The 21477-nt window shown below is 46.5% G+C and overlaps 1 protein-coding gene across 2 annotated transcripts in view; it reads left to right on the plus strand.

Annotated features, from left to right (window-relative positions):
* Positions 1–2426: 2426 nt before the first annotated feature.
* Positions 2427–21477, plus strand: part of SNX7 (sorting nexin 7) — a 44443-nt gene continuing 25392 nt past the window's right edge. Inside the window, exons 1-5 of one of the 2 annotated variants that reach the window (XM_035122860.2) lie at positions 2427–2639; positions 16964–17146; positions 18678–18788; positions 19323–19487; positions 21248–21452. In XM_035122860.2, coding sequence (XP_034978751.2) covers positions 2460–2639; positions 16964–17146; positions 18678–18788; positions 19323–19487; positions 21248–21452 — 844 coding nt within the window. In that variant the 5' untranslated portion in view covers positions 2427–2459. Of the gene's footprint in view, positions 2640–11985; positions 12103–16963; positions 17147–18677; positions 18789–19322; positions 19488–21247; positions 21453–21477 lie in introns of those variants that run through there. The other variant, XM_060276730.1, reaches the window with a different exon arrangement.

A 21477-nucleotide genomic window follows, 5' to 3' on the forward strand; every position in this document is an offset into this window, starting at 1 on the left:
GAATACACAGAACTTGTAACTATGACAGTGAAACTAAGAAATAAGGATGAGTCACAGATAAGAGTAGAAGTGTTTTTGAGAATATCGTAGAGGGTACAATATGCATAAGTGCATAAATAAAAACAAAAATAAAAACATGAATCAATACTATTATTAATAATGCAATAACCATGTAATAGCATTGGGGTATTGACTTGGCTTACTTATGGGGAAGCTTTGCAGGAAACCAGTCAAACTTGTGAGTGGTGCTTCTGCTCAGGCCATATAACACCAGTCCTGCTCAAACTGCTCCCAATATGCTACCCGCCATGGGACGTGGGTGGCGCTGTGGGTTAAACCACAGAGCCTAGGGCTTGCCTAGGGTGGTTCAAATCCCCGCGACAGGGTGAGCTCCCATTGCTTGGTCCCTGCTCCTGCCAACCTAGCAGTTCGAAAGCACATCAAAGTGCAAGTAGATAAATAGGTACCGCTCCGGCGGGAAGGTAAACGGCGTTCCCATGCGCTGCTCTGGTTCGCCAGAAGCGGCTTAGTCATTCTGGCCACATGACCTGGAAGCTGTACGCCGGCTCCCTCGGCCAATAAAGCGAGATGAGCACCACAATCCCAGAGTTGGTCACGACTGGACCTAATGGTCAGGGGTCCCTTTACCTTTACGCTACCAGCCCCAATTCAATGTTTTGTTGCTAACTTGTAGTCACAAGAACCGGAAGGAGCGACTCTTTGATTATCTGCCAGCCTGTATCTTGCCACCCTAGGCTCCTTCAAATAGTAGTAATAGTACTACTACTAGTAGTAATAGGACCCCTGGATGGTTACATCCAGCCAAAGGTGACTATGGGGTTGCAGCGCTCATCTTGCTTTCAGGCTGGAGCTGGCGTTTGTCCACTGGATCATGTCTAAACCACCTCTGGTGCAATGGGACACTGTGATGGAAGCCAGAGAGCACGGAAATGCCATTTACCTTCCCTGGCACCTATTCTCCAGTACCTATTTATTTATCTACCTGCACTGGCATGCTTTCAAACGCAGCGATTCGAACTGCTGACCTTCTGATCGGCAAGCCCAAGAGGCTCAGTGATTTAGACTACAGCGCCACCCGCGTCCCTACAACATTGTCAACCAATAATAATAATTTAATAATAATAATAATAGAGACCTGCTGAGAAGGCTCCCCTTACAATCCCATCGCCAACCATGGTGTGTGGGGTGTGCGGCACAGGGAAGAGTTGCTTCCTTTGTGGAACTCCCTTCTAGACTCAAGACTCTTAAGTGCAAGCGCCTGACAACCATCTGATTGCTGAGCGTTTGGGAAGTGGTTATGACATCAGATGATTGATGGGTGAATGGTCCTGCACACTTTATTATTAGTATTCTCTCATTATGTATTAAATTTGTATACTGCCCTAAACCTGCAGGTCTCAGGGGAGTTCACAAGATAAAATCACAAGATAAAATAACAAAATACATAATAAAAACAAAAACAACCTAATAAACCCCGTCCCCGTCCCCACTTGTCCTATTAGCTCATATGGGGTGGGCAGGGATCAGACCCATCAGAGCCCTGGCCTAAAGAAACAGTGTGAAGGCACATCTTTCGAATCAGGCTTACGGGGCAGAGTAAAACTGTTTTTAATTCTGTTTTCCCTGTAAAACTGTGTTTGTGTGTAGTGATTATGTATTGGTCCTGAAAAGCAACATATTATATACTGTACACACACACACACACACACACACACACACACACACACACACACTGTATATCTTTTTCATTGTCTCCGGCTTCATTAATTAAAAGCTAAAATGAATAAAAGTTGCAGGTCGTTGCAGTTTTTATCCTACAAGGCATCAGACTGGTGTTTCCTAGGACATGCAGAGGAGGGAGGGGACCCAAAAGTTTGACAGAGCCATATAACCCCAAACGCCTTTGCTGTTCAGCTCCAGAGTCCCACTGCCAGCCCAAGAGCTTGGCACCCTCTCCCCCTCCTTCCCAATAATCTCTCCGCAAAGCTCGAGTGCTTTAACTGCCGCGTGACAGCCAGGCTTCACCTGTTGAATTACTGGCTGCTGCTCTGCCATCTCTCTCACTCTCTCTCTCTCTCTCACACAGAGCCAGAGAGGTGCTTGCGCAAAACCCTGAAACCCAGCCAGGCGCAATCCGAGTATAGCTGCCCCCGCCCATTTCCTCTCCCACCCTCCTTAAGGTGTAAGGCTGGGCACGCGTCGGGCACGGAGAATAGGGGCCGAGGCTGATCTCGGCTCGCGTTCCGCGTGGATCCCTTCCACGGGGACCCCTCGGGCTCCTTCCCGGCCGCCCCGCGCCCTCCTCCAGTCCTGCGCAGTGGCAGGAAAGGGCTGGAGAAGCGCTCCGGCGACCAATTGCGGCGCCGAGAGGAGGGGCGCCCGCAGGGATCGCGCCCGCCTCCCGGGCGGGGCGCGCACACCAGCCGGAGAGGGGAGGGATGGAGGCTGATCGCTGCGCGCCCGGCTCGCCGCCGATCGCCTCCTCCTGCCTCCCCCCTGGCGGCGAGCAGGCTGCCGCCCCTACCGAGCCGCCGACGTGGCCCCCGGACCCGGATCGCCCCGCGCCCGCGGAGCTGCTGGAGTTCGATGACGACGAGGACCTGGAAGTGTTCAGCAAGGTAGAGGGAAGGGGGATCCCTCTTTCCCCGGGGCTCCCGGGGAGCCTGCCAGCCCCCTTGGCTTCCCTGGGGGTGGGGTGGAGGCAAGCAGAGCCTTCCCCCGACGGGGCGCCCCCGCTCTCCTCCCCACCTCCAAGCGCAAGGCGCTCCTCCCTCCCCAGATCCCGCCGCCCTTTGCCCTGAAGTTGGCCGGCTGGGAAGAAAAAGTTCTTGTTCTCTTTATTTTTCCCGCACCCCCCCCCCCAACTCGCCCAACAGGCTTGTGATGAGGGGACCGGGACAAGAAGGGCAAGCGACACCGCTCGTCCGGGCCCCTCTGTCCCCCCCCCCCCTTGTCGGTGAAAGGCTGTGGAACTCCGAGAAGTTTTGCCAAGCGCTCCCCCGGTCCGCCCGCATCTGCAGGGAAGGTTAGCATCCCCGCCCTTGGCAGGAAGGCGAGAAAGGGGCGGGGAGACAGCGCCGCCCACGGAACCATGAGGCTCTTCTTCTCACGATCGTGAGTTCGAGCCCTACGTCGGGAGAAAGATTCCTGCCTCGCAGGGGGTTGGACTAGATGAGAATAGATCGTGGTCCCTTCCAACTCTACGATTCTAGGTTGGGTGTGCAGGTTCCCTCTTGGTGCAGGGCATCGCTGAGTCTGCTGTTGGCATGCAGGGTGACCTATGCCTTTGATTTTCCCAGCCCACAGGGATGAGGAATTGGTGTTCCCAGCATCAATGATTGGCCATGCTAGGTGTGGCTGAGGGTCATCGGAGATCAGAAGTATCAGGATGGCCATAGGAGATTCCCACCCCCCACCCCCGTTCCTGATGTGTGTGTGTGTGTGTGTGGGGGGTCTTTTTAATGCCACAGAACTCTGCAAATGAATTTGGACCCAAGCAAACTTCAGGCATCCTTTTCAGAACAAAATTTCATGTTGTCCTGATTACCCTTCCTAAGACTGCTCAGCCATTGCAGCCCATGGAATTGATGAGATGTCAAGTGTCCCTTTTCTGGCGTGTTCATGAATATTGGTGCTCATGATGGTTATCAGGGCAGTTGCATGCAACCCTGCTTCTGACACTTGTTTGCGCCTGCAAACATTTCAGGGCGGATATAGGCCACATTCACATCGTACCTTTAAAGCGCTATGGTACCACTTTCAACAGTCCCCCAAAGAATTCTGGGAAGTGTAGTTTGTTAAGGGTGCTGAGAGTTCTTAGAAGGCGCCTATTATCCTGCACCTCCAACTGCAATTTAGCTCTCAGTTTCTCTTCCCACAGAACTCTGGGAAGTGAAGCTCTGGGAACGTATTAGGGGCGTCATAACAGCCCTCTGCAAACTACACATCCCAGAATTCCCTGCAGGAAGCCATGATGGTTTAAAGTGGTTTAGCGCTTTAAATGTATGATGCGAATGTGGTTATAGTTTCATTTCCAATCAGTGAGTGCACATCCCATAACTTTTTATACCACAAATGTTCTGTTTTTATTTTTTATTTTCCCCTTGCTTTTGTTGTGCTATAGTGCAAGAATGCCCCACCAGATGGCAATGATGTGATAACACTGAGAAAGCATTCAGAACAACTAATAAAAGGAAATGGTGTGTGGATGACCCAATATAAATCCACCACCAATGTGCGCTATTGTTGTGTCAGTTACATGTTGCAAAAGGTGCCTGCAAACAACATAGGTCAGGAGGGACTTTATACTTGCCATGAGACAAGAGTGGGTTACTAATTTTCTCCTTGCTTTAATAATTGGTGCTGTTTATCATATGAATCAGGAGCATCATGTTGTTTCTCCATATCTGGTAGACATGAGAGGAGGGTGTGGAGACTCTGCAGTGTCCTTAATTTAGGCCATGAGTTCTTTCAAATAATCATACTTTGTAAATAATAATAATAACCTCGCCCATCTGACTGGGTTTCCCCAGCCACTCTGTGCGGCTTCCAGCATATATAAAAACATAATAAAACATCAAACATTAAAATGCTTCCCTATACAGGGCCGCCTTCAGATGTTTCCTAAATGTTATATAATTACTCATCTCCTTAAAATTTGATGCGAGAGTATTCCACAGGGTGGGTACCACTACTGAAGAGGCCCCCTCCCTGTTTCCCTGCAGCTTCTCGCAGTGTGGGAGCTGCCAGAAGGCCCTCGGAACTGGATCTCAGAGTCCAGGCTGAACTGTGGGGGGTGGAGACGCTCCTTCAGGTATACAGGGCCGAGGCCATTTAGGACTTCTGATAGCTCAGAAGTTGAATGTGGAACAAATGGGATTATTCCATTATTTTCTGGTGCAATTTATTCTAATGAAAGGGATTAGTAATTTACCCAAGAGACCATTGAGTGATCTTTATGAGTTTATTCCAGGATTTGAACCCACCTCTTCCTAATCCACATCCCACCACTCTCCATAGCTCCAAGTGCTGTAGCAGGGATCCACAAATCTTGCCTTTTGGTTCACTAATTTGTGGCCATAATTTGTGGCCACCACTGACTGCTTCTCTCTCCCAAGTCTGGTTTGCAGCCAGAAATATGGGGCACAGGAAGGATGCTCCATCGTGCTCTGGGCTTTGAACCAAGCAGACGCTATTACAAATCTCTTGTGCTGCTCCCACCTGCTTGATGGCTAAACACAACTTCACAAAGCACCCGCCTTCCCTCCTTCCTATAGCTTAAAAAGGTAAAGGACCCTTGATAGTTAAGTCCAGTCGCGAACGACTCTGGGGTTGCGGCGCTCATCTCGCTTGACTGGCCGAGGGAGCTGATGTTTGTCCCCAGACAGTTTTTCCGGGTCATGCGGCCAGCATGACTAAGCCGCTTCTGGCGAAACCAGAGCAGCACACGGAAACGCCATTTACCTTCCTGCCGGACTTTGCACTTTGATGTTCTTTTGAACTGCTAGGTTGGCAGGAGCAGGGACCGAGCAACGGGAGCTCACTCCGTCGCAGGGATTCGAACTGCCGGCCTTCTGATTGGCAAGCCCTAGGCTCAGTGGTTTAGGCCACAGTGCCACCTGCGTCCCTCCTATAGCTTACCGGTAGGAGAGGTTTTATTTCATGCACTGCCATTTGGAAGAGGAGGGGAGAGTCTTGGAGTGACTTCTGCCTGCTCCATTGACAATGGTGATGTAATACAGTGTTTCTCAACCTTTTTTGGGCCAAGGCACACTTGTTCCATGAAAAAAATCACGAGGCACACCACCATTAAAAAAGTTAAAAAATTTAACTCTGTGCCGCCCTATATTGACTATATAATTATGACTGTAAGAAACACTTGCCAATTGCTGTGTTGGTTGCAATCTCCTGTAATAAGGCTTCACAAGCCGCTGATTTCTCTGCCAGCACAATCCTTGGCTCAGCAAGTTTCAGGTGGCATAGCTGGTGGCATAGCTACCAGGTGGCATAGCTGCCAAGTTTTCCTTTTTCTCGCGAGGAAGCCTATTCAGCATAAGGGAAAATCCCTTTAAAAAAGGGATAACTTGGCAGCTATGGGTTGAGCTCATCCAGCCAGCTTCTTTAAGTTAGTCTAAATTTTAGACAAAATTTTAGACTCTAAAACCACCCTCCAGTCGTTTGCACTGAGCTTTGGGAAAGAGGAGGAGAAATATTGCCATAAAGATGTGTCCTGTAAAAATATCCATTGGAACCCGCGCGACCCCCCAGGAGCAACGGGCCTGCCCCTCCTCAGTCCAGGCCAGGCGCCTCACCTTCTGCAGGGCGCGCACGTGCTCCTCGCCGAAGAGGCCGCTCACTCCCTCGTAGACGCTGCTGGCTGCCCTCCGGGGGCTGTTCTGCTTGTCGGCCCGCGGCCTCGCGCCGACCAAGCCCCGGGCGCCGCCAGCAAGAGCAGCGAGAGCAAGACAAACAGCAGCAGCAGCACCCGCCGGCCGCCTCTCACGTCCGAGGCCGTGGTGGTGGCTGTTGAGAGCTGCGCTCGCCCCGCGTCGTGACCCGGCCGGCTTCCTTTCCGGCGGGTCAGTGGTGACTATTGGCGGCCGCCAGGCACGTGACAATGCAAATCGCCCTTCTCGTCGCCGCACGTCGCGGCACACCAGCCAGCGTCTCACTGTGCCGCGGAACAGCGGTTGAGAAACGCTGATTTAATAGACTCCCTGCTCCACAATAGGACTTGAGTGATGGGGGTCTCTAATGTTGCATGGAAAGGGAACTGTTGCATGTGGATCTGAAGAAGACTAAGCGAGGGACAGGCAACTCCCATCTCATGCGGGGGTTATGTTCTGAGCATCACACACACAGTGAAACTGCGTATATTTGAAACACCATTGGCAGATCCTGCAAACACCCTCTGGAAACCCTAGAAAAACCCCTTAAAAACCAGCAACACTTACCAGCTGGACATGAATATTGGCAACCGCTCCCTCCAAACCTCTTTGCTCAAACTCCAACTCTCCACAGGCCTCAACAATTGGTTGAAGGACTCCTGGGATTGCACTTGCAAAGGCTGGGGGGATTGCTAGGTGCTGTTTTTGCCCCCTTTTGCCCTTTCTGGGCTATTTTGCCATTTTAAAAGTCGCTTCTGAGTTCAGTGCAATGAGGCGGTCGCACATCAATTGACGTACATCAATTGGTCATTGCTTCTATTTCTGGGCCAAACACCACTTGATTAACAGGAGGGTGTATAAACGCCCTGCTAGCAAATGAGGAAGGACAAATGCAAATAGCATATAACCTCCCCACAAACAAATAAGAAGGAATGCACATTGAAGACTGGATACAAGCTAACCTCCATGTTAGATAGGTCTGGAGGAGATTCCCTGACTGAAATTCTGGAGAGTACGGTAGCTGCCAGTCCAAGTAGACAATACTGAACTTGATGGACCAGTGGCCTGACTGTGTTCCTTCCTAAGGGTTATAGCCTAAAGCTTTATGTTGTTGTTGTTGTTGTTGTTGTTGTTGTTGTTGTTGTTGCTGCTTTAGTCAGTAAGTAAATTTGTATACCAGCTTTCATCCGCAGATCTCAGAAATTTGTATACTGCCCTTCATGTGCAGATCTCAAGATAGAATTACAACAAAGAACTTCAGAATACATAGTCAAAGTAAAAACAATAACAAACCAATTATCACTCCTCCCACAGCACATTTAAAGGAGCTTCATACATTCTAAAGTGCTAACCACCACTGTTAGATATTCTCAGGCAAAGAATTTACTTTTTAAGGACAGAGTTTGGTTTGAAAGGCTCATGGTGAGCACCGAATGCGGAACTGCAAATTCTTGCGGAAATGTGCGGCGGTAAATTAATCATGGCATATTTCATTGTGAAGAAATTAGTGACTAACAGTCGTTTTGTATTTCTTGAGTTTGTTAAATGGCAGCATCTGCATTTGAATCTCTTTCTCTGATCCAAACATCAGGAGCCCTGTCACTAGGGTCAAGTCAGGTCAAGTCTGTAACTATTTTATTATTATTTATATGTTAAACTATTTCTACCCTTCCTTTCCATTAAAAGAAGAAACCGAGCTGGCTTACAAATAGATTTAGGTACAGCTTCATAATATACAATTAAAAAAATATAAAGCCCCGAAACAAGTTTAAGATAAAACAGCAGACAGATATGAATCAAGTAAAGAAAACTGGAAATGTAGAATATTTCACAAATTGGCAGAAAAAATCTCGCAATGAGGGAACCTCCAGAAGGTCTTTGGAGCTGGACCTCAGTGTCCGGGCTAAAGGATGGGAGTGGAGACGCTCCTTCAAGTATACAGGGCTGAGGCCATTTAAGGTTTTAAAGGGGAACCTAGATGAGGCCAGAGTGTTCCTTTGTGTGGAAGAGCTGTGTGCGCAAAGTTCAAGGACAGAGTCCCTTTCAGTGTGCTCCAAACCTGTGGATGGCAGGCATGTGTGTATCGACCAGGCGCATTGGTATGTGTGGTGGGATTAGTTCACATTACCCACAACCCCCTTGCACAGTCGTGTGTGTGTGTGTGTGTGTGTGTGTGTGTGTGTGTGTGTTTGTGTAGGGTCGTATTAACCCTGGTTGTCCAGGTAATTGTCTGCGCTTCAGGGCAGAAGAATGGGAAATATTGAGAAAAGAGTGGAAGCTTATAAAGGCAAGCCTGTCAGTTGGGAAAGGAGCAAAAAAATAAAAATAAAAATAAAACCAACCCTAAAGAGCCATGTGGCAGAGGCAATTTGAAACCATGAGCAGAATATTTATGAACGATGGCTGTCCTGAAGCAGGAAGTTTGCAGAAGACCTCGAACCATTCTCATGGCCAAAATGAAAGCCAGTTGGGGCTTGAGTGAATTTGGCGATCAGAAGGTGGCACCTTGGAACACAAAAGAATTACGGTATGTTACTTCCATGATCAATCTGTAAGGTAAAACTGTTCCTAGCTACTGTAGTTCGCCGCTTACTGGTTCAAAACCAGCTGTTTGAAATGGCAAACATTCAACCCCTGCTGCCTTTCTACAAATTGAGCAGAAGAGCATTCACAGAGCAGCTGTAAGAGACGACACACATTTTTCATTCTTGAAAACCCGTGTTCACAGATCTGTTTATGACAGAAATTTATGGAGTGAAAAACCCAAATGTCAGCATCTTAGATTTGACTGCTAGATTTGCTCCTGAATAGAAGCCTAAAAGGCATTAATGAATCATTTATGAATCGTACACTTCTCCTAATGTTTAAAAATACATCCGGCTAATGCTGAAATAATATTTCTGCTTCTGCTCTGTGTACGGAATCCGCTTTGGGTGGCGATGGGGTAAACACTGGAAGGCAACAATTTAATACTTGAATATGCTGATTCCAAAGTCATCCTGAACAGGAGCAGATTCTGTCAAGTGAATTTGGGGGAAGTGGATGGGCTGAAATAGGTGTGTGTGTGTGTGTGTGAGTGAGTGAGTGAGAGAGAGAGAGAGAGAGAGCTTCATTTCCTCCTTAGTCATCCCTATGCCCACTACTGCAAATCACACACTTCCCCACACTTAGAACAAATTTGTGTGTTGCACGCAAGGAGTCCCAGATTGTGAGAGCCTCCATAGAAATTAATAGAAACCGTCTCCATTTAAGGAACCATTTGGCACCTAGCTTATATATCTGAGTTTCTAACAGTGACTATAATACCCATCATCCATTCTCTTCCAACTCTATGATTCTATGATTCTATCCTGCTTGGCAGGGGGTTGGACTGGATGGCCCTTGTGGTCTCTTCCAACTCTATGATTCTATGATTCTATGATCCTTGACTGTTGACCATGCTCACTGAGGCTGATGGGAGTCGCTAGCTGTCTTCACTAGGATTTTTAGCCATTCCTGTGTCAAAATACCATTTTCTGATATTGGTACAGTGTGGTATAGTGATATTGAAAGGGAAGCAGCCTTCTCATTGTTTCCTGGTCAGTATTTACTTTTTATTTTATTTTATTTTCATAAACCGGTTTTTACGAACATTAATAAAAGATTTCCTACGAAATCAATATTAATATGAAGGAAATTCCTCCGTTTCCATGCCCCCTCTATGTATTCATCTGCAAAGTTTGCTGCCTAACCAAAACATTATTTTTCTAGTGGATGAGTACCTGGAGGTAAATTGACTTCATATATCATTTTTCACAGCTTGCACAATGGAAATAAAACAGCTCCCTAAATGGTGAAAAATGAGAATCTTAAAACTGTCAAGTGTAATAATCCAGATTATTACTCAAAGCATAAACATAAAGCACATGTGATTTTAGCAACTACCTGGCTGTGTGGCCTAATGGTGCCCCTGGTGTTTAGAAAGCTTGGAAGGTGCCTTGGAAGATAAGGCCATCACCCTTTGTCATCATTCCTGATAGGCATTAGACGCCCCGGACTTTTATATTCTGTATAAAGAACTTTGACTAATATGTTTTAAAAGGTTACAAAACTGCTCTGCGGAGGGCTGCTTTTATGGTTAATCTGTGTCAGACATCTGCTTTGAAATCTAGCTGGCACCAGGGAACAACTTATGCCAATTTATCCCCTTTCTGCCTTTGGAGCCAGTGTGGCTCAGCAGCTAAGAGTATATATTATGAAATTTAAAGTTCCCAGTTTAAATTTCACCTCTGCCATAAACTCACTGTGCTATGTGGATTTAAGCAATTCTTCCAGACTTAGATCACCCATCTGCAGGATACGAGTATATGAAACGTATATAGTTAAAGGCAGTGCTGTTTTTCTAGAAAAAGAGGTGCTGGAACTTACCACGAATGCCTCCCTTGTTCATGGTAGCAATGGCACCCAGCTGGCAGGCACTGGAACTAAGTTCTGGCAAGTTCCGGCTGAAAAAAGCCCTGATTAAAGGCAGTAAGGAGTTTGATGGTGAAGTGCTCTAGGCATGCTTATCTGAGCCCCATTTTCCAGCACCCTTAAACTACAGTTCCCAGGATTCTTTGGAGGAAGCCATGTGCTCGAAAAGATGGTATCAATGTGCCCTTGGGCAGAAGGAAGTCATGAGGGTGGTTTAGAGATGATTTGTGGCACCGAAACTGCCAGAAGCGCTGCTGGTTTTGTGTCCATCAGGTTGGAAGGTAGATGAGCTGGAAGGGAAAGAAGCATGCCAGTTCCAGGGTTCGTTTTGGAAGCAGGTTGGGGGAACAGGAGGATGCAAAGCCACCCCAGCACTCAGAACTGTCCCTACATTTCCTCTCTTAACATTGGAGGGCTGATAGCAGAGGAGCAATGTGGGTGGTTCTTTCCATGTGTCTGGGATGGGCCTCCCTTTCCACCCACAGAGAGGGAGATCCACAATCCCCTATGGCCTTTGGAATGCCATCTCAGGATCATAGGACTGTGGCCAAAATGTGTTCTATCCATGTCCTGAATGGGGTAACTGTGCCCCTGAAGGACCAGCCTGGAAGTCATTTTGGACTCAGCTGTCCATGGAGGCACAGGTCAATTCTGTGCCCAGGGCAGCTGTCTACCAGCTCCATCTGGTACACAGGCTGAGACCCTACCTGCCCACTCTGTCTCACCAGAGTGGTGCATGCTCTAGAATCATAGAGTTGGAAGAGACCACAAGGGCCATCCAGTCCAACCCCCTGCCAAGCAGGAAACACCATCAAAGCATTCTTGACATATGGCCATCAAGCCTCTGCTTAAAGACCTCCAAAGAAGGAGACTCCACCACACTCCTTGGTAGCAAATTCCACTGCTGAACAGCTCTTACTGTCAGGAAGTTCTTCCTAATGTTTAGGTGGAATCTTCTTTCTTGTAGTTTGAATCCATTGCTCCGTGTCCGCTTCTCTGGAGCAGCAGAAAACAACCTTTCTCCCTCCTCCATATGACATCCTTTCATATATTTGAACATGGCTATCATATCACCCCTTAACCTTCTCTTCTCCAGGCTAAACATACCCAGCTCCCTAAGCCGTTCCTCATAAGACATTGTTTCCAAGCCTTTGACCATTTTGGTTGACCTCTTCTAGACACGTTCCAGCTTGTCAGTATCCTTCTTGAACTGTGGTGCCCAGAACTGGACACAGTATTCCAGGTGAGGTCTGACCAGAGCAGAATACAGTGGTACTATTACTTCCCTTGATCTAGATGTTATACTCCTATTGATGCAGCCCAGAATTGCATTGGCTTTTTTAGCTGCTGCATCACACTGTTGACTCATGTCAAGTTTGTGGTCTACCAGGACTCCTAGATCATTTTCACATATCCTGAAGGGCCTACATTGTCTCCCAGGACGTTTCTGAGCACAATTCAAAGTGTTGGTGCTGACCTTTAAAGCCCTAAACGGCCTTGGCCCAGTATACCTGAAGGAGCGTCTCCACCCCCATCATTCTGCCCGGACACTGAGGTCCAGTACCGAGGGCCTTTCTGGCGGTTCCCTCACTGCAAGAAGTCCCTCCCATCAGTTGTCAAGGAAATAAACAACTATCTGACTTTTAGAAGACATCTGAAGGCAACCCTGTTTAGGAAAGTTTTTAATGTTTGATGTTTCATCGTGTTTTTAATATTGTGTTGGAAGCCGCCCAGAGTGGCTGGGGAAACCCAGCCAGATGGGTGGGGTATAAATAATAAATTATTATTATTATTAGTGAAGCATCACTGAAGTTGAGCCAATAAAAACATTTAAGTTTCTGTTCCGTTACCGCCCCCCCCCCTTTGTGTGATAGCAGAAGACACATACATGCTGATGGGTTTGATAAACTGCTGCAAATTACTAGTGAAAGAGCAAATCACTTTTAAGTAAGGATTAAAATTAAGCAGATCTGCCTGAAGGCTTACAGTTTAAAGACACATTGCCAGGGGGGGCAGGACAGAAAAATAAAGGGTGGGAAAAGAGACTGAAGGCCAGTAAGAAAATTCCAGGGTAAATAAATGATGATGATGATGGTGATATGTTATCTATTTGATTTAGATTCTACCTTATCTCCCAAAGGAGTCCAGGGCTAGCATATGGCATTATAAATACTGGAAGATAACTAAAAGTGTTGCAAAAATAAATAAAAAATGGTTTTAAACCCACTTTTGGTATAGATATCTAAATTTCCAAGCTGTGCCCCCATTGCTAAATATAAAGGGTTCTGTAAGGTTTAGGTTTTAGATGGGAAGCTTTGCTGTACAAGTGTCATGCGGCAGCAGACAAAGAAAGAAGAGACTATAGATCTAGATAAGGAAGACTACGGAAATACTTGAAAGTAAGCATAAGAAGCTTAGTGCAAAGTCGACAAGCTGGTGAATGGAGTAGTACAAAAGAGTAAGTGATCTGAATGATGAGAGGGAGATATCATGGTAGTGGGGAAAGTTAAGGCACAGCAGAGAGGTTTAAGTAGGAAGGCAGGCATCAAAACTTAAAATAATTGAGGGGTGAGCTGTGCTAAATGGGGCCAGAGGGCAAAGGTCAGACTCTGATGGGGGGCTGAGGGGATCCCAGGGGAGAGAATCCCAGCTGAGCATGGGGAGGGTTGGGGAGAGAGAGGTGTGGTCTTTTGGGGAATCTCTCCATCTGGGGTGCTGGTAGGAAAATCTCTGGAGGGGCTCCCAGGCTGCCTTGGCTTCTCCCACCTTCTCAGTGACTCTTAAAAGTCATCCTAGAGAAGGATCCCTAAAAAGCGGGAGTTTCAATTCCTCCTGGCCCCTGATCTTCCCTGGAAGCTAATTTCCACCCCCCTCACCATGACCAGCGCAAGCTGCTGCTGCTGCATTGGAGGTTGGAGGATCTGAACGCAGGACACTGCCTTATGTGGAGTCCAGCCATGGGTCCACCTGGGAATCTACAACTTGTTTTAGATTCTGAGCTCCTCAGGAAAGATGAGGCTGAATCCGAATGGAAGGAGGAAGGTGGGTGGTTGACCCAGTCAGGCTGTTAACTGTGCCCCTCCCCGCAACCTCTGAGGTTTCCCTTAGAGAGTTGGAGAGACTCTGGTGCCCAAGCCTGAGCTCACCTGCCTGCTTGAAAAAATATAAATACAGAGATGTTGGTTGTGCAGGAGAAATTGAAAGCAGGGAATGGAGAAGACGGCCAGAATTGTCAGGGGCCATTCGGAGTAACAAACGACATAAATGTCTGGATTGTGGAATGTGCTCCAGTCAGTGTGCACAACTAACTTCACATCAGCAAGGAGAAACCATCACACACAGGAGAAACCATTTAAATGTATGGAGCATGGAAAGAGTGAGAGTGGAACACCTAAGAAACATCAACAGACTCACACAGGGGAAACTATTTAGAATATGAATGGAAGGCAGAAAGGGTTTCAGTCAGGGCTGACTCCTTCACATCAGCGAAATTGCACATGGGATAAACCATTTAGATGGATCAAATATGCAGAGAGCTTCGGGGGGTCAGAACTTCCTGTACGTCTACAAACTCGTACAGAGACAAACGGGAAGAGAAGTGTTTTTTGCTTTGTTTTTTGTATTCCCCTTAAAGGTAAAGGTAAAGGGACCCCTGACCATTAGGTCCAGTCGTGACCGACTCTGGGGTTGCGCGCTCATCTCACATTATTGGCCGAGGGAGCCGGCGTATAGCTTCCAGGTCATGTGGCCAGCATGACTAAGCCGCTTCTGGCAAACCAGAGCAGCACATGGAAACGCCGTTTACCTTCCCGCTGTAGTGGTTCCTATTTATCTACTTGCATTTTGACGTGCTTTTGAACTGCTAGGTTGGCAGGAGCTGGGACCAAGCAACAGGAGCTCACCCCATCACAGGGATTCAAACCGCCAACCTTCTGATCAGCAAGCCCTAGGCTCAGTAGTTTAACCACAGCGCCACCTGGTATTTCCCTTATTTACCATCAATGAATTCACACAGGGGAGAAACCAAATAAATGTTTGCAATGTGGAAAGACCTTCAGTGAGAAACCCATAGAAAGCATCAATGGGAGTGTTAGGTAAAGGTAAAGGGACCCCTGACCATTAGGTCCAGTCGTGACCGACTCTGGGGTTGCGGCGCTCATCTCGCGTTATTGGCCGAGGGAGTCGGCGTACAGCTTCCAGGTCATGTGGCCAGCATAGCAAAGCCATTTCTGGGGAACCAGAGCAGCACACAGAAACGCCATTTACCTTCCCGCTGTAGCGGTACCTATTTATCTACTTGCACTTTGAGGTGCTTTCAAACTGCTAGGTTGGCAGGAACTGGGACTGAGTAACAGAAGCTCACCCCGTCCCAGGGATTTGAACCGCCGACCTTCTGATCGGCAAGCCCTAGGCTCTGTGGTTTAACCCACATCGCCACCTTCTGGGCTCAAACAGGGGATAAGCCATTTAAATGTATGGAGTGTTAGAATACTGCTTTAAACTACTGCAGATGAGGCAAAAGACAAGGCAAAAGTCTGCACACAGAGACAAAAGGAAAGAGAATTTTTTTTAAAAAAAAGTACTTGAAGAGAGGCACAAACAAACTACATTATCTATAACAAGAGAAAATGATGTTGAAAAATACATTGAAAAACCCTTGAAGCCATCTATGGCAGATCAAATGTACCAAAAGCAGAAGGCGAGTACTCTGAGAACCAACCAGAACTTGCAAGATGGAATAGCATTCACATTTGTGCTTTCACTAGGGCTGGATAGACCTTTTTGAGATATTGCAATGCAAGATTAGGTTCCATGACGGAGGAAAGATGGGATATAGACGTAAGAAAATATACAACCAGTCCAACTGTTTTGCCAGTCAACTAATTGTACTTGTGGCAGCTCAGGGAGTTTTTCGGGATGCAAAGTCACCTTTTTGTGTGACTTAGCAATTTATATCTTGTAATGATCTGCCAGGAAAAGAACCATGGCATACTGGCACTTTAGCCATTGTAAAAATGTAGTTTCCAGTGCAAAGTTAAGCTTCCTTTCTACAAAGGGGTTCTGTTGCTTGAAAAGAAACAAAAAGGCAGAGATGCATGACCTTTGGAAATTAGGGAAAGCACCACAGTCATCTCAGACTTGAAGGGCATTTTCACGGCAATAAAAGCTATTGTGCCTTACTGGTTGATTGATATATCTCCCCCACCCCACCCCTTTTGCTGCTTCATTGATAACTGAGTAGCCAGTTTTCAAGGCGATTGCCATTGTGGATCTGGGTGTTGTCTGACAATAAAAAAACAGCTACGTAGTTGAGACTGGTGTGCGGGCGGCGGCGGGGGGGGGGCAGGGATGCAATGCTGGAGAAGTGTTTTGAGAAAGCCTGAGAATAAAATATTTTCTTATACATGGAAAAAGCAAAAAGAAGGGTGTGGGGCCAGGATAGTGGTGGTTTAAGTTAGGCTTAGGATAACTTGAAGTTAAAGTCCGACAGAGTTAATGTATAACTGTAACTAAGCTTGTAAACTTATGCATCGTTAGGAAAAGAAAAACCTATGTCCTCAAGAAAATAAAATTCATCTTCTTTTTGTGCCAAAGAGTATCCTCTTGGTTATTCCAGCAGCGTATTAAAACTCACCGAGGTGGAGACTCAGAAAAGGGCAAAACTTACAGGGTACCTAAGGAAAAGGGGATAGTTTGTGTCCTAGAGTCACACAGGAAGGGCAGTATGGTGAAAACCTAGAGTGCCACAAGTTTGCCAGGGTGATATGGCAGACTGATACAGTGGGGATCTGAGTTGAGGGAGTCCCTGTTCTGTAGGCAAGAGGTTGTTCATTCAAATAGCCCTGATTGTTTGGGAGGTCAGGCCACGAAAGCTGGAATTAGACTATGTTTACAGAGAAGCCCAGAATTGAGGGGTTTATTTTAAGGCATAAGGAATTGAGTGGGGATTGCTTTACCCCTGTACCCTTTCGTCTCATAATCTATTGGCAACGTCGGCGAGGGGGTTCGTCGCAGGAGTCACGACTAGCTCTGATGACAACAAGTAAGTTGTATATTTTTGGTGTAGGTGGCAATTCTTTTAAAATGCCTTATTTTGTCCACAGGATGCCTCCCTCACCGAGGTCAATTCATTCAGTCCTTTGATGCCCACATCCCCGTCTTCGATGATAAACCAGTACAAATTTGAAGATGAACCAGAATCGAAGGATCTTTTCATTACAGTTGACGACCCAGAAAGCCACATCACTGCCCTAGAGACGTTCATCACCTACAGGGTTGTTACAAAGGTTAGTTTTCTATCGCCGCAAATTTCCGCTTCGGGGTCATTCAAAGTAAACTTTGCAGCTGGCGCTGATGTCGCAGGTGTTGTGTGGTACTTGGCGAGAAAGAAGCATGTCAGTTCTGCTTGCCAGGCTTAGAGGAAGCCAGGTGTTGTCAGACCATAGCTCCCATCATGCCTCACCACTGGGGCTGATGGGAATCCGAGACTGAATGGAAAGATAGCAAGAAAGTGGTCTGGTAATGCTGCCTGTCAGTTTATGATAGTTACCTTTTCATACACACACACACACACACCCCTCTACATCTATATCTACACACACATATTCCTGCCTTGTAATTATACTTTATAACCTTTCACAGACCTTTCTCCTATATACATACACACACATGCTTGTATGGCAGTTACACGACAATATTAAAATGAGGGGTGATGAATATAGGAATATATTTGTGGCTGCACTGAAATGTACTTTGCCCATTTTTAAAATTAAAAAAAAAACCATACAACCAGTCAGTTTTGAAGTCTCCCTGAGAAGTGCTGAGTTTCTAAGGAGCAGCTTAGATCATAGAGTTAGAAGGGACCTCGAGGATCATCTAGTCCAACCCCCTGAAATGCAGGATTATTTTGCCCAAATGTGGGGCTCGAACCCAAGGCCCTGAGATGAAGAGTCTCATGCTTTACCAACTGAGTTATCCATCCACTGCTTTTCTTTTTTTTCTCCATTTGTAAGTGAAGGAGAGGATAGGCAGCTCAATCTTATGCATATTCACTTGGAAGTCAGCCCAATTGTATTCCGGGGGGGGGGGGAGAGAAAGTTGTTTCCCGGTGGAAGATGTCACCCATTTTAGCAGGGCTGGCTCTAGGGGTAGTCTGGGTGGTGCAGGGCGCCAGGGCGCCAGCCTGGTAGGTGGACACTGTGTGGTGCCCTGCGCCCGCCCACCAGCCGCGGCAAGAAACGGAGCGGGGCGGGGGCGGCGGAGCGATCTCCGCACCACGGCGCCAGGGCGCCCGACGTGCTTGAGATGGCCCTGCATTTTAGATTCTTCTCTGCAGGTTCCTCTCAAAAGGCTGCTTAAAGCTTAGATGTCTTCAGAGCATGCTGTAAATACAATTTGAGCATAAACCACAAAAAAACGCAACCTGCTGAGAAAATTACATACAATATCTAATTTATCTCCACATAGGGGTAAACAATGTAGTAAATAGCAGTGGCACTCAACCGCTCTGTCATGTAACTCCAAACTGGGCAAACGTCCTGTGCTAATCTGTGCTGCAGTAAGACTGAATGATCTCATGAACTTAGCTCATGCTCAGAGTCATGAATTGTAGTTCTGCTCTGGCTGTGTGCAGTTCTTCCGATACAAAAGGACCTCTGTGCTGAAGAGGAAGTCCCATTCATAGTGGCTACTCAATAATCATGCACCGTTTGCCTTTAAAACGCTCGTTCTCTCCGCCAAATAGCCATTGTACACCATGAGTGCCTGAAGGCCTTTTCGACATATGCTTCATTCGACTGTCTTCTGTATGTTTTCTAGACAATGCGTGGTGAATTCGACTCCAGTGAGTATGAAGTTAGACGACGCTATCAAGATTTCCTTTGGTTAAAGGGGAGACTTGAGGAAGCACACCCAACTCTCATCATTCCCGTAGGTGTAATCAACTCTTGTTTTGTTAGAAAGCTGAGATTGAAAGAAGAGAAAAAGCACATTGGATGGATTAAACTAATTTCTTAAAATTGATAAGTGGTAACTGTTCTTTTTCTGCAGTGTGTCCTCTCCCTCATATTTGTTCTAATAATGAAACCACTGCATATTTTATTTTATTTTGATTTGGTTTGCATGTGACACTAAACCATGTTCTAATGTTTTTGAGGATAAGCCTAAGTGAGCCTTGAGCTTGCACCCTCCCACCTCCTCTCACCCTTTGAGCCTCTGCTTTTATTTTATATTAATCAAAGATAGAATAATGAAAAAAACCCAAATCTTAAATGAAACCAAGCCATGCCAGAGGAGGAGGAGAATGTGAGCCCATTGAATCACCTAGCCTCATTCTTGTGACACTATAAACTATGGTTTCGGATTACATCCAAAGCAGACCAATATTTTTAGAACGGCTGTTTAGATATACATGCAGTTATGTAGCTTAACTGTGTTTTCCCTTCCATTATCTTTCTGCCTTAGCCATTGCCTGAAAAATTCATAATGAAAGGAGTTGTGGAACGATTTAATGAAGAATTCATTGAAACGAGAAAGAAAGCACTGCATAAATTTTTAAACCGGATTGCTGATCATCCCACTTTAACTTTTAATGAGGACCTCAAAATTTTTCTTACTGCACAAGCCTGGGTAAAGATTCTTTTTTTATATTTTTTTGTTGTTGTTATTATAAAAGTAAGATTTGTCAAGGCTGACCGAAATAGGTACCTATCTAACTGGATTAGGATGAATTCAGACTATTCCCCCTTCTGTCCCCCAGGATTGTAATTGGGGAGAGGTTGTGCGCTAACTTCAGACACCTCTCTTCTTCTCCCGCACCCTTCTACGTTCTCTGCACTGCGGGGAGAAAAGACCAAAACTGAGAGAAAGCAGACAGAGAGAACTCCCCGTTTGCTCATTCAGAGCCAAAGATCTCCTCCTTGCTTCTGTCTGGATACAATCCAGATCAAAAATACTGTGTTGGATTTACCCTGTGTGGTTTTTTTAATGGAATATTCAGGGAAAGAGCCTAGGATCTTAGGAAGGCCACTATGAAACAACACATCTTCTCAGAAAGCTTAGTTGGAGTATCAAAATGCACCCTCCATTATGGGCATGCCTTTGAATATTTATAGGCACCAGTTTATTTTTACTTAAGTGGGGTTGTAGACAAAGCCATGCTTTTAAAGAAGTCATTGAAAGCACTGGACAAAACAAGGAACACAAGAGCAAAAAGACAACAACAACAACAATAGGTAATAGTTATATGCTTCCCATCTGATTGGGTTACCCAAGCCACACTGGGAGGCTGCCAACAAATTAAAACACAGTAAGACATCAAACATTAAAAAACCCCAAATAATAATAATAATAATAATAATAATAGTAATAATTTATTTATACCCCACCCATCTGGCTGGGTTTTCCCAGCCACTCTGGGCGGCTTCCAACAGAAATATTAGAATACACTAATTTCTTAAATAGGGACCCAGGTGGCGCTGTGGGTTAAAGCACAGAGTCTAGGGCTTGCTGATCATAAGGTCAGCGGTTCGAATCCCTGCGACGGGGTGAGCTCCTGTTGCTCGGTCCCAGCTCCTGCCCACCTAGTAGTTCGAAAGCACATCAAAGTGCAAGTAGATAAATAGAGACCGCTCCGGCAGGAAGGTAAACGGCGTTTCCGTGTGCTGCTCTGGTTCGCCAGAAGCAGCTTTGTCATGCTGGCCACATGACCCGGAAGCTGTCTGCGGACAAACGCCAGCTCCCTCGGCCTATAGAGCGAGATGAGCGCCGCAACCCCAGAGTCGGACACGACTGGACCTGATGGTCAGGGGCCCCTTTACCTTTACCTAATTTCTTAAATATTAAAAACTTCCCTAAACAGGGCTGCCTTCAGATGTCCTCTAAAAGTCTGGTACCTAGTTATTTTTCTTTTTGACATCTGGTGGGAGGGCGTTCCACAGGGCGGGCGCCACTACCGAGAAGGCCCTCTGCCTGGTTCCCTGTAACTTGGCTTCTCGCAGTGAGGGAACCGCCAGAAGGCCCTCGGCGCTGGACCTCAGAGCGATGGAGGTGGAGACGCTCCTTCAGGGCTGCCTTCAGATGTCAGATAGTTGTTTATTTCCTTGACATCTGGTGGGAGGGTGTTCCACAGGGCAGGCACAACTACTGAGAAGGCCCTCTGCCTGGTTCCCTTCAACCTCACTTTTCACAATGCAGGAACCCCCAGAGGTTATACCTTAGTAGAGTGTGAGTGAGCAGATTAATTTTGGTATCAGCAATGGAAACGAAGGTCTGTCATGTTTCATATGGATTGTGATGTGAACTTGGCTTTTTACTGCATCTTTTTTTTTTTAAGTACGTAAACAGCAACTCACCCAAGTCAAAGCTTGGTTTCATTCCTTAATTTTTAGGAACTTTCATCTCACAAGAAGCAGGGGCCTGGTTTGCTCAGCAGAATGGGACAAACCGTCAAAGCAGTCGCGTCATCGATGCGAGGAGCGCCCGTGAAGAACCGCCCAGAAGCATTTACAGAAATGATGGACCACATGGAGGTGTTTAGCCAGAAAATCAATCTGTTGGATAAAATCTCCCACCGAGTCTACAGGGAAGAGAGAGGTTGGTGGAAAAGAAAGCCAACTTT

Source organism: Zootoca vivipara, chromosome 7, assembly GCF_963506605.1.
Source record: "Zootoca vivipara chromosome 7, rZooViv1.1, whole genome shotgun sequence".
In the NCBI taxonomy this organism is placed as follows: domain Eukaryota; kingdom Metazoa; phylum Chordata; class Lepidosauria; order Squamata; family Lacertidae; genus Zootoca; species Zootoca vivipara.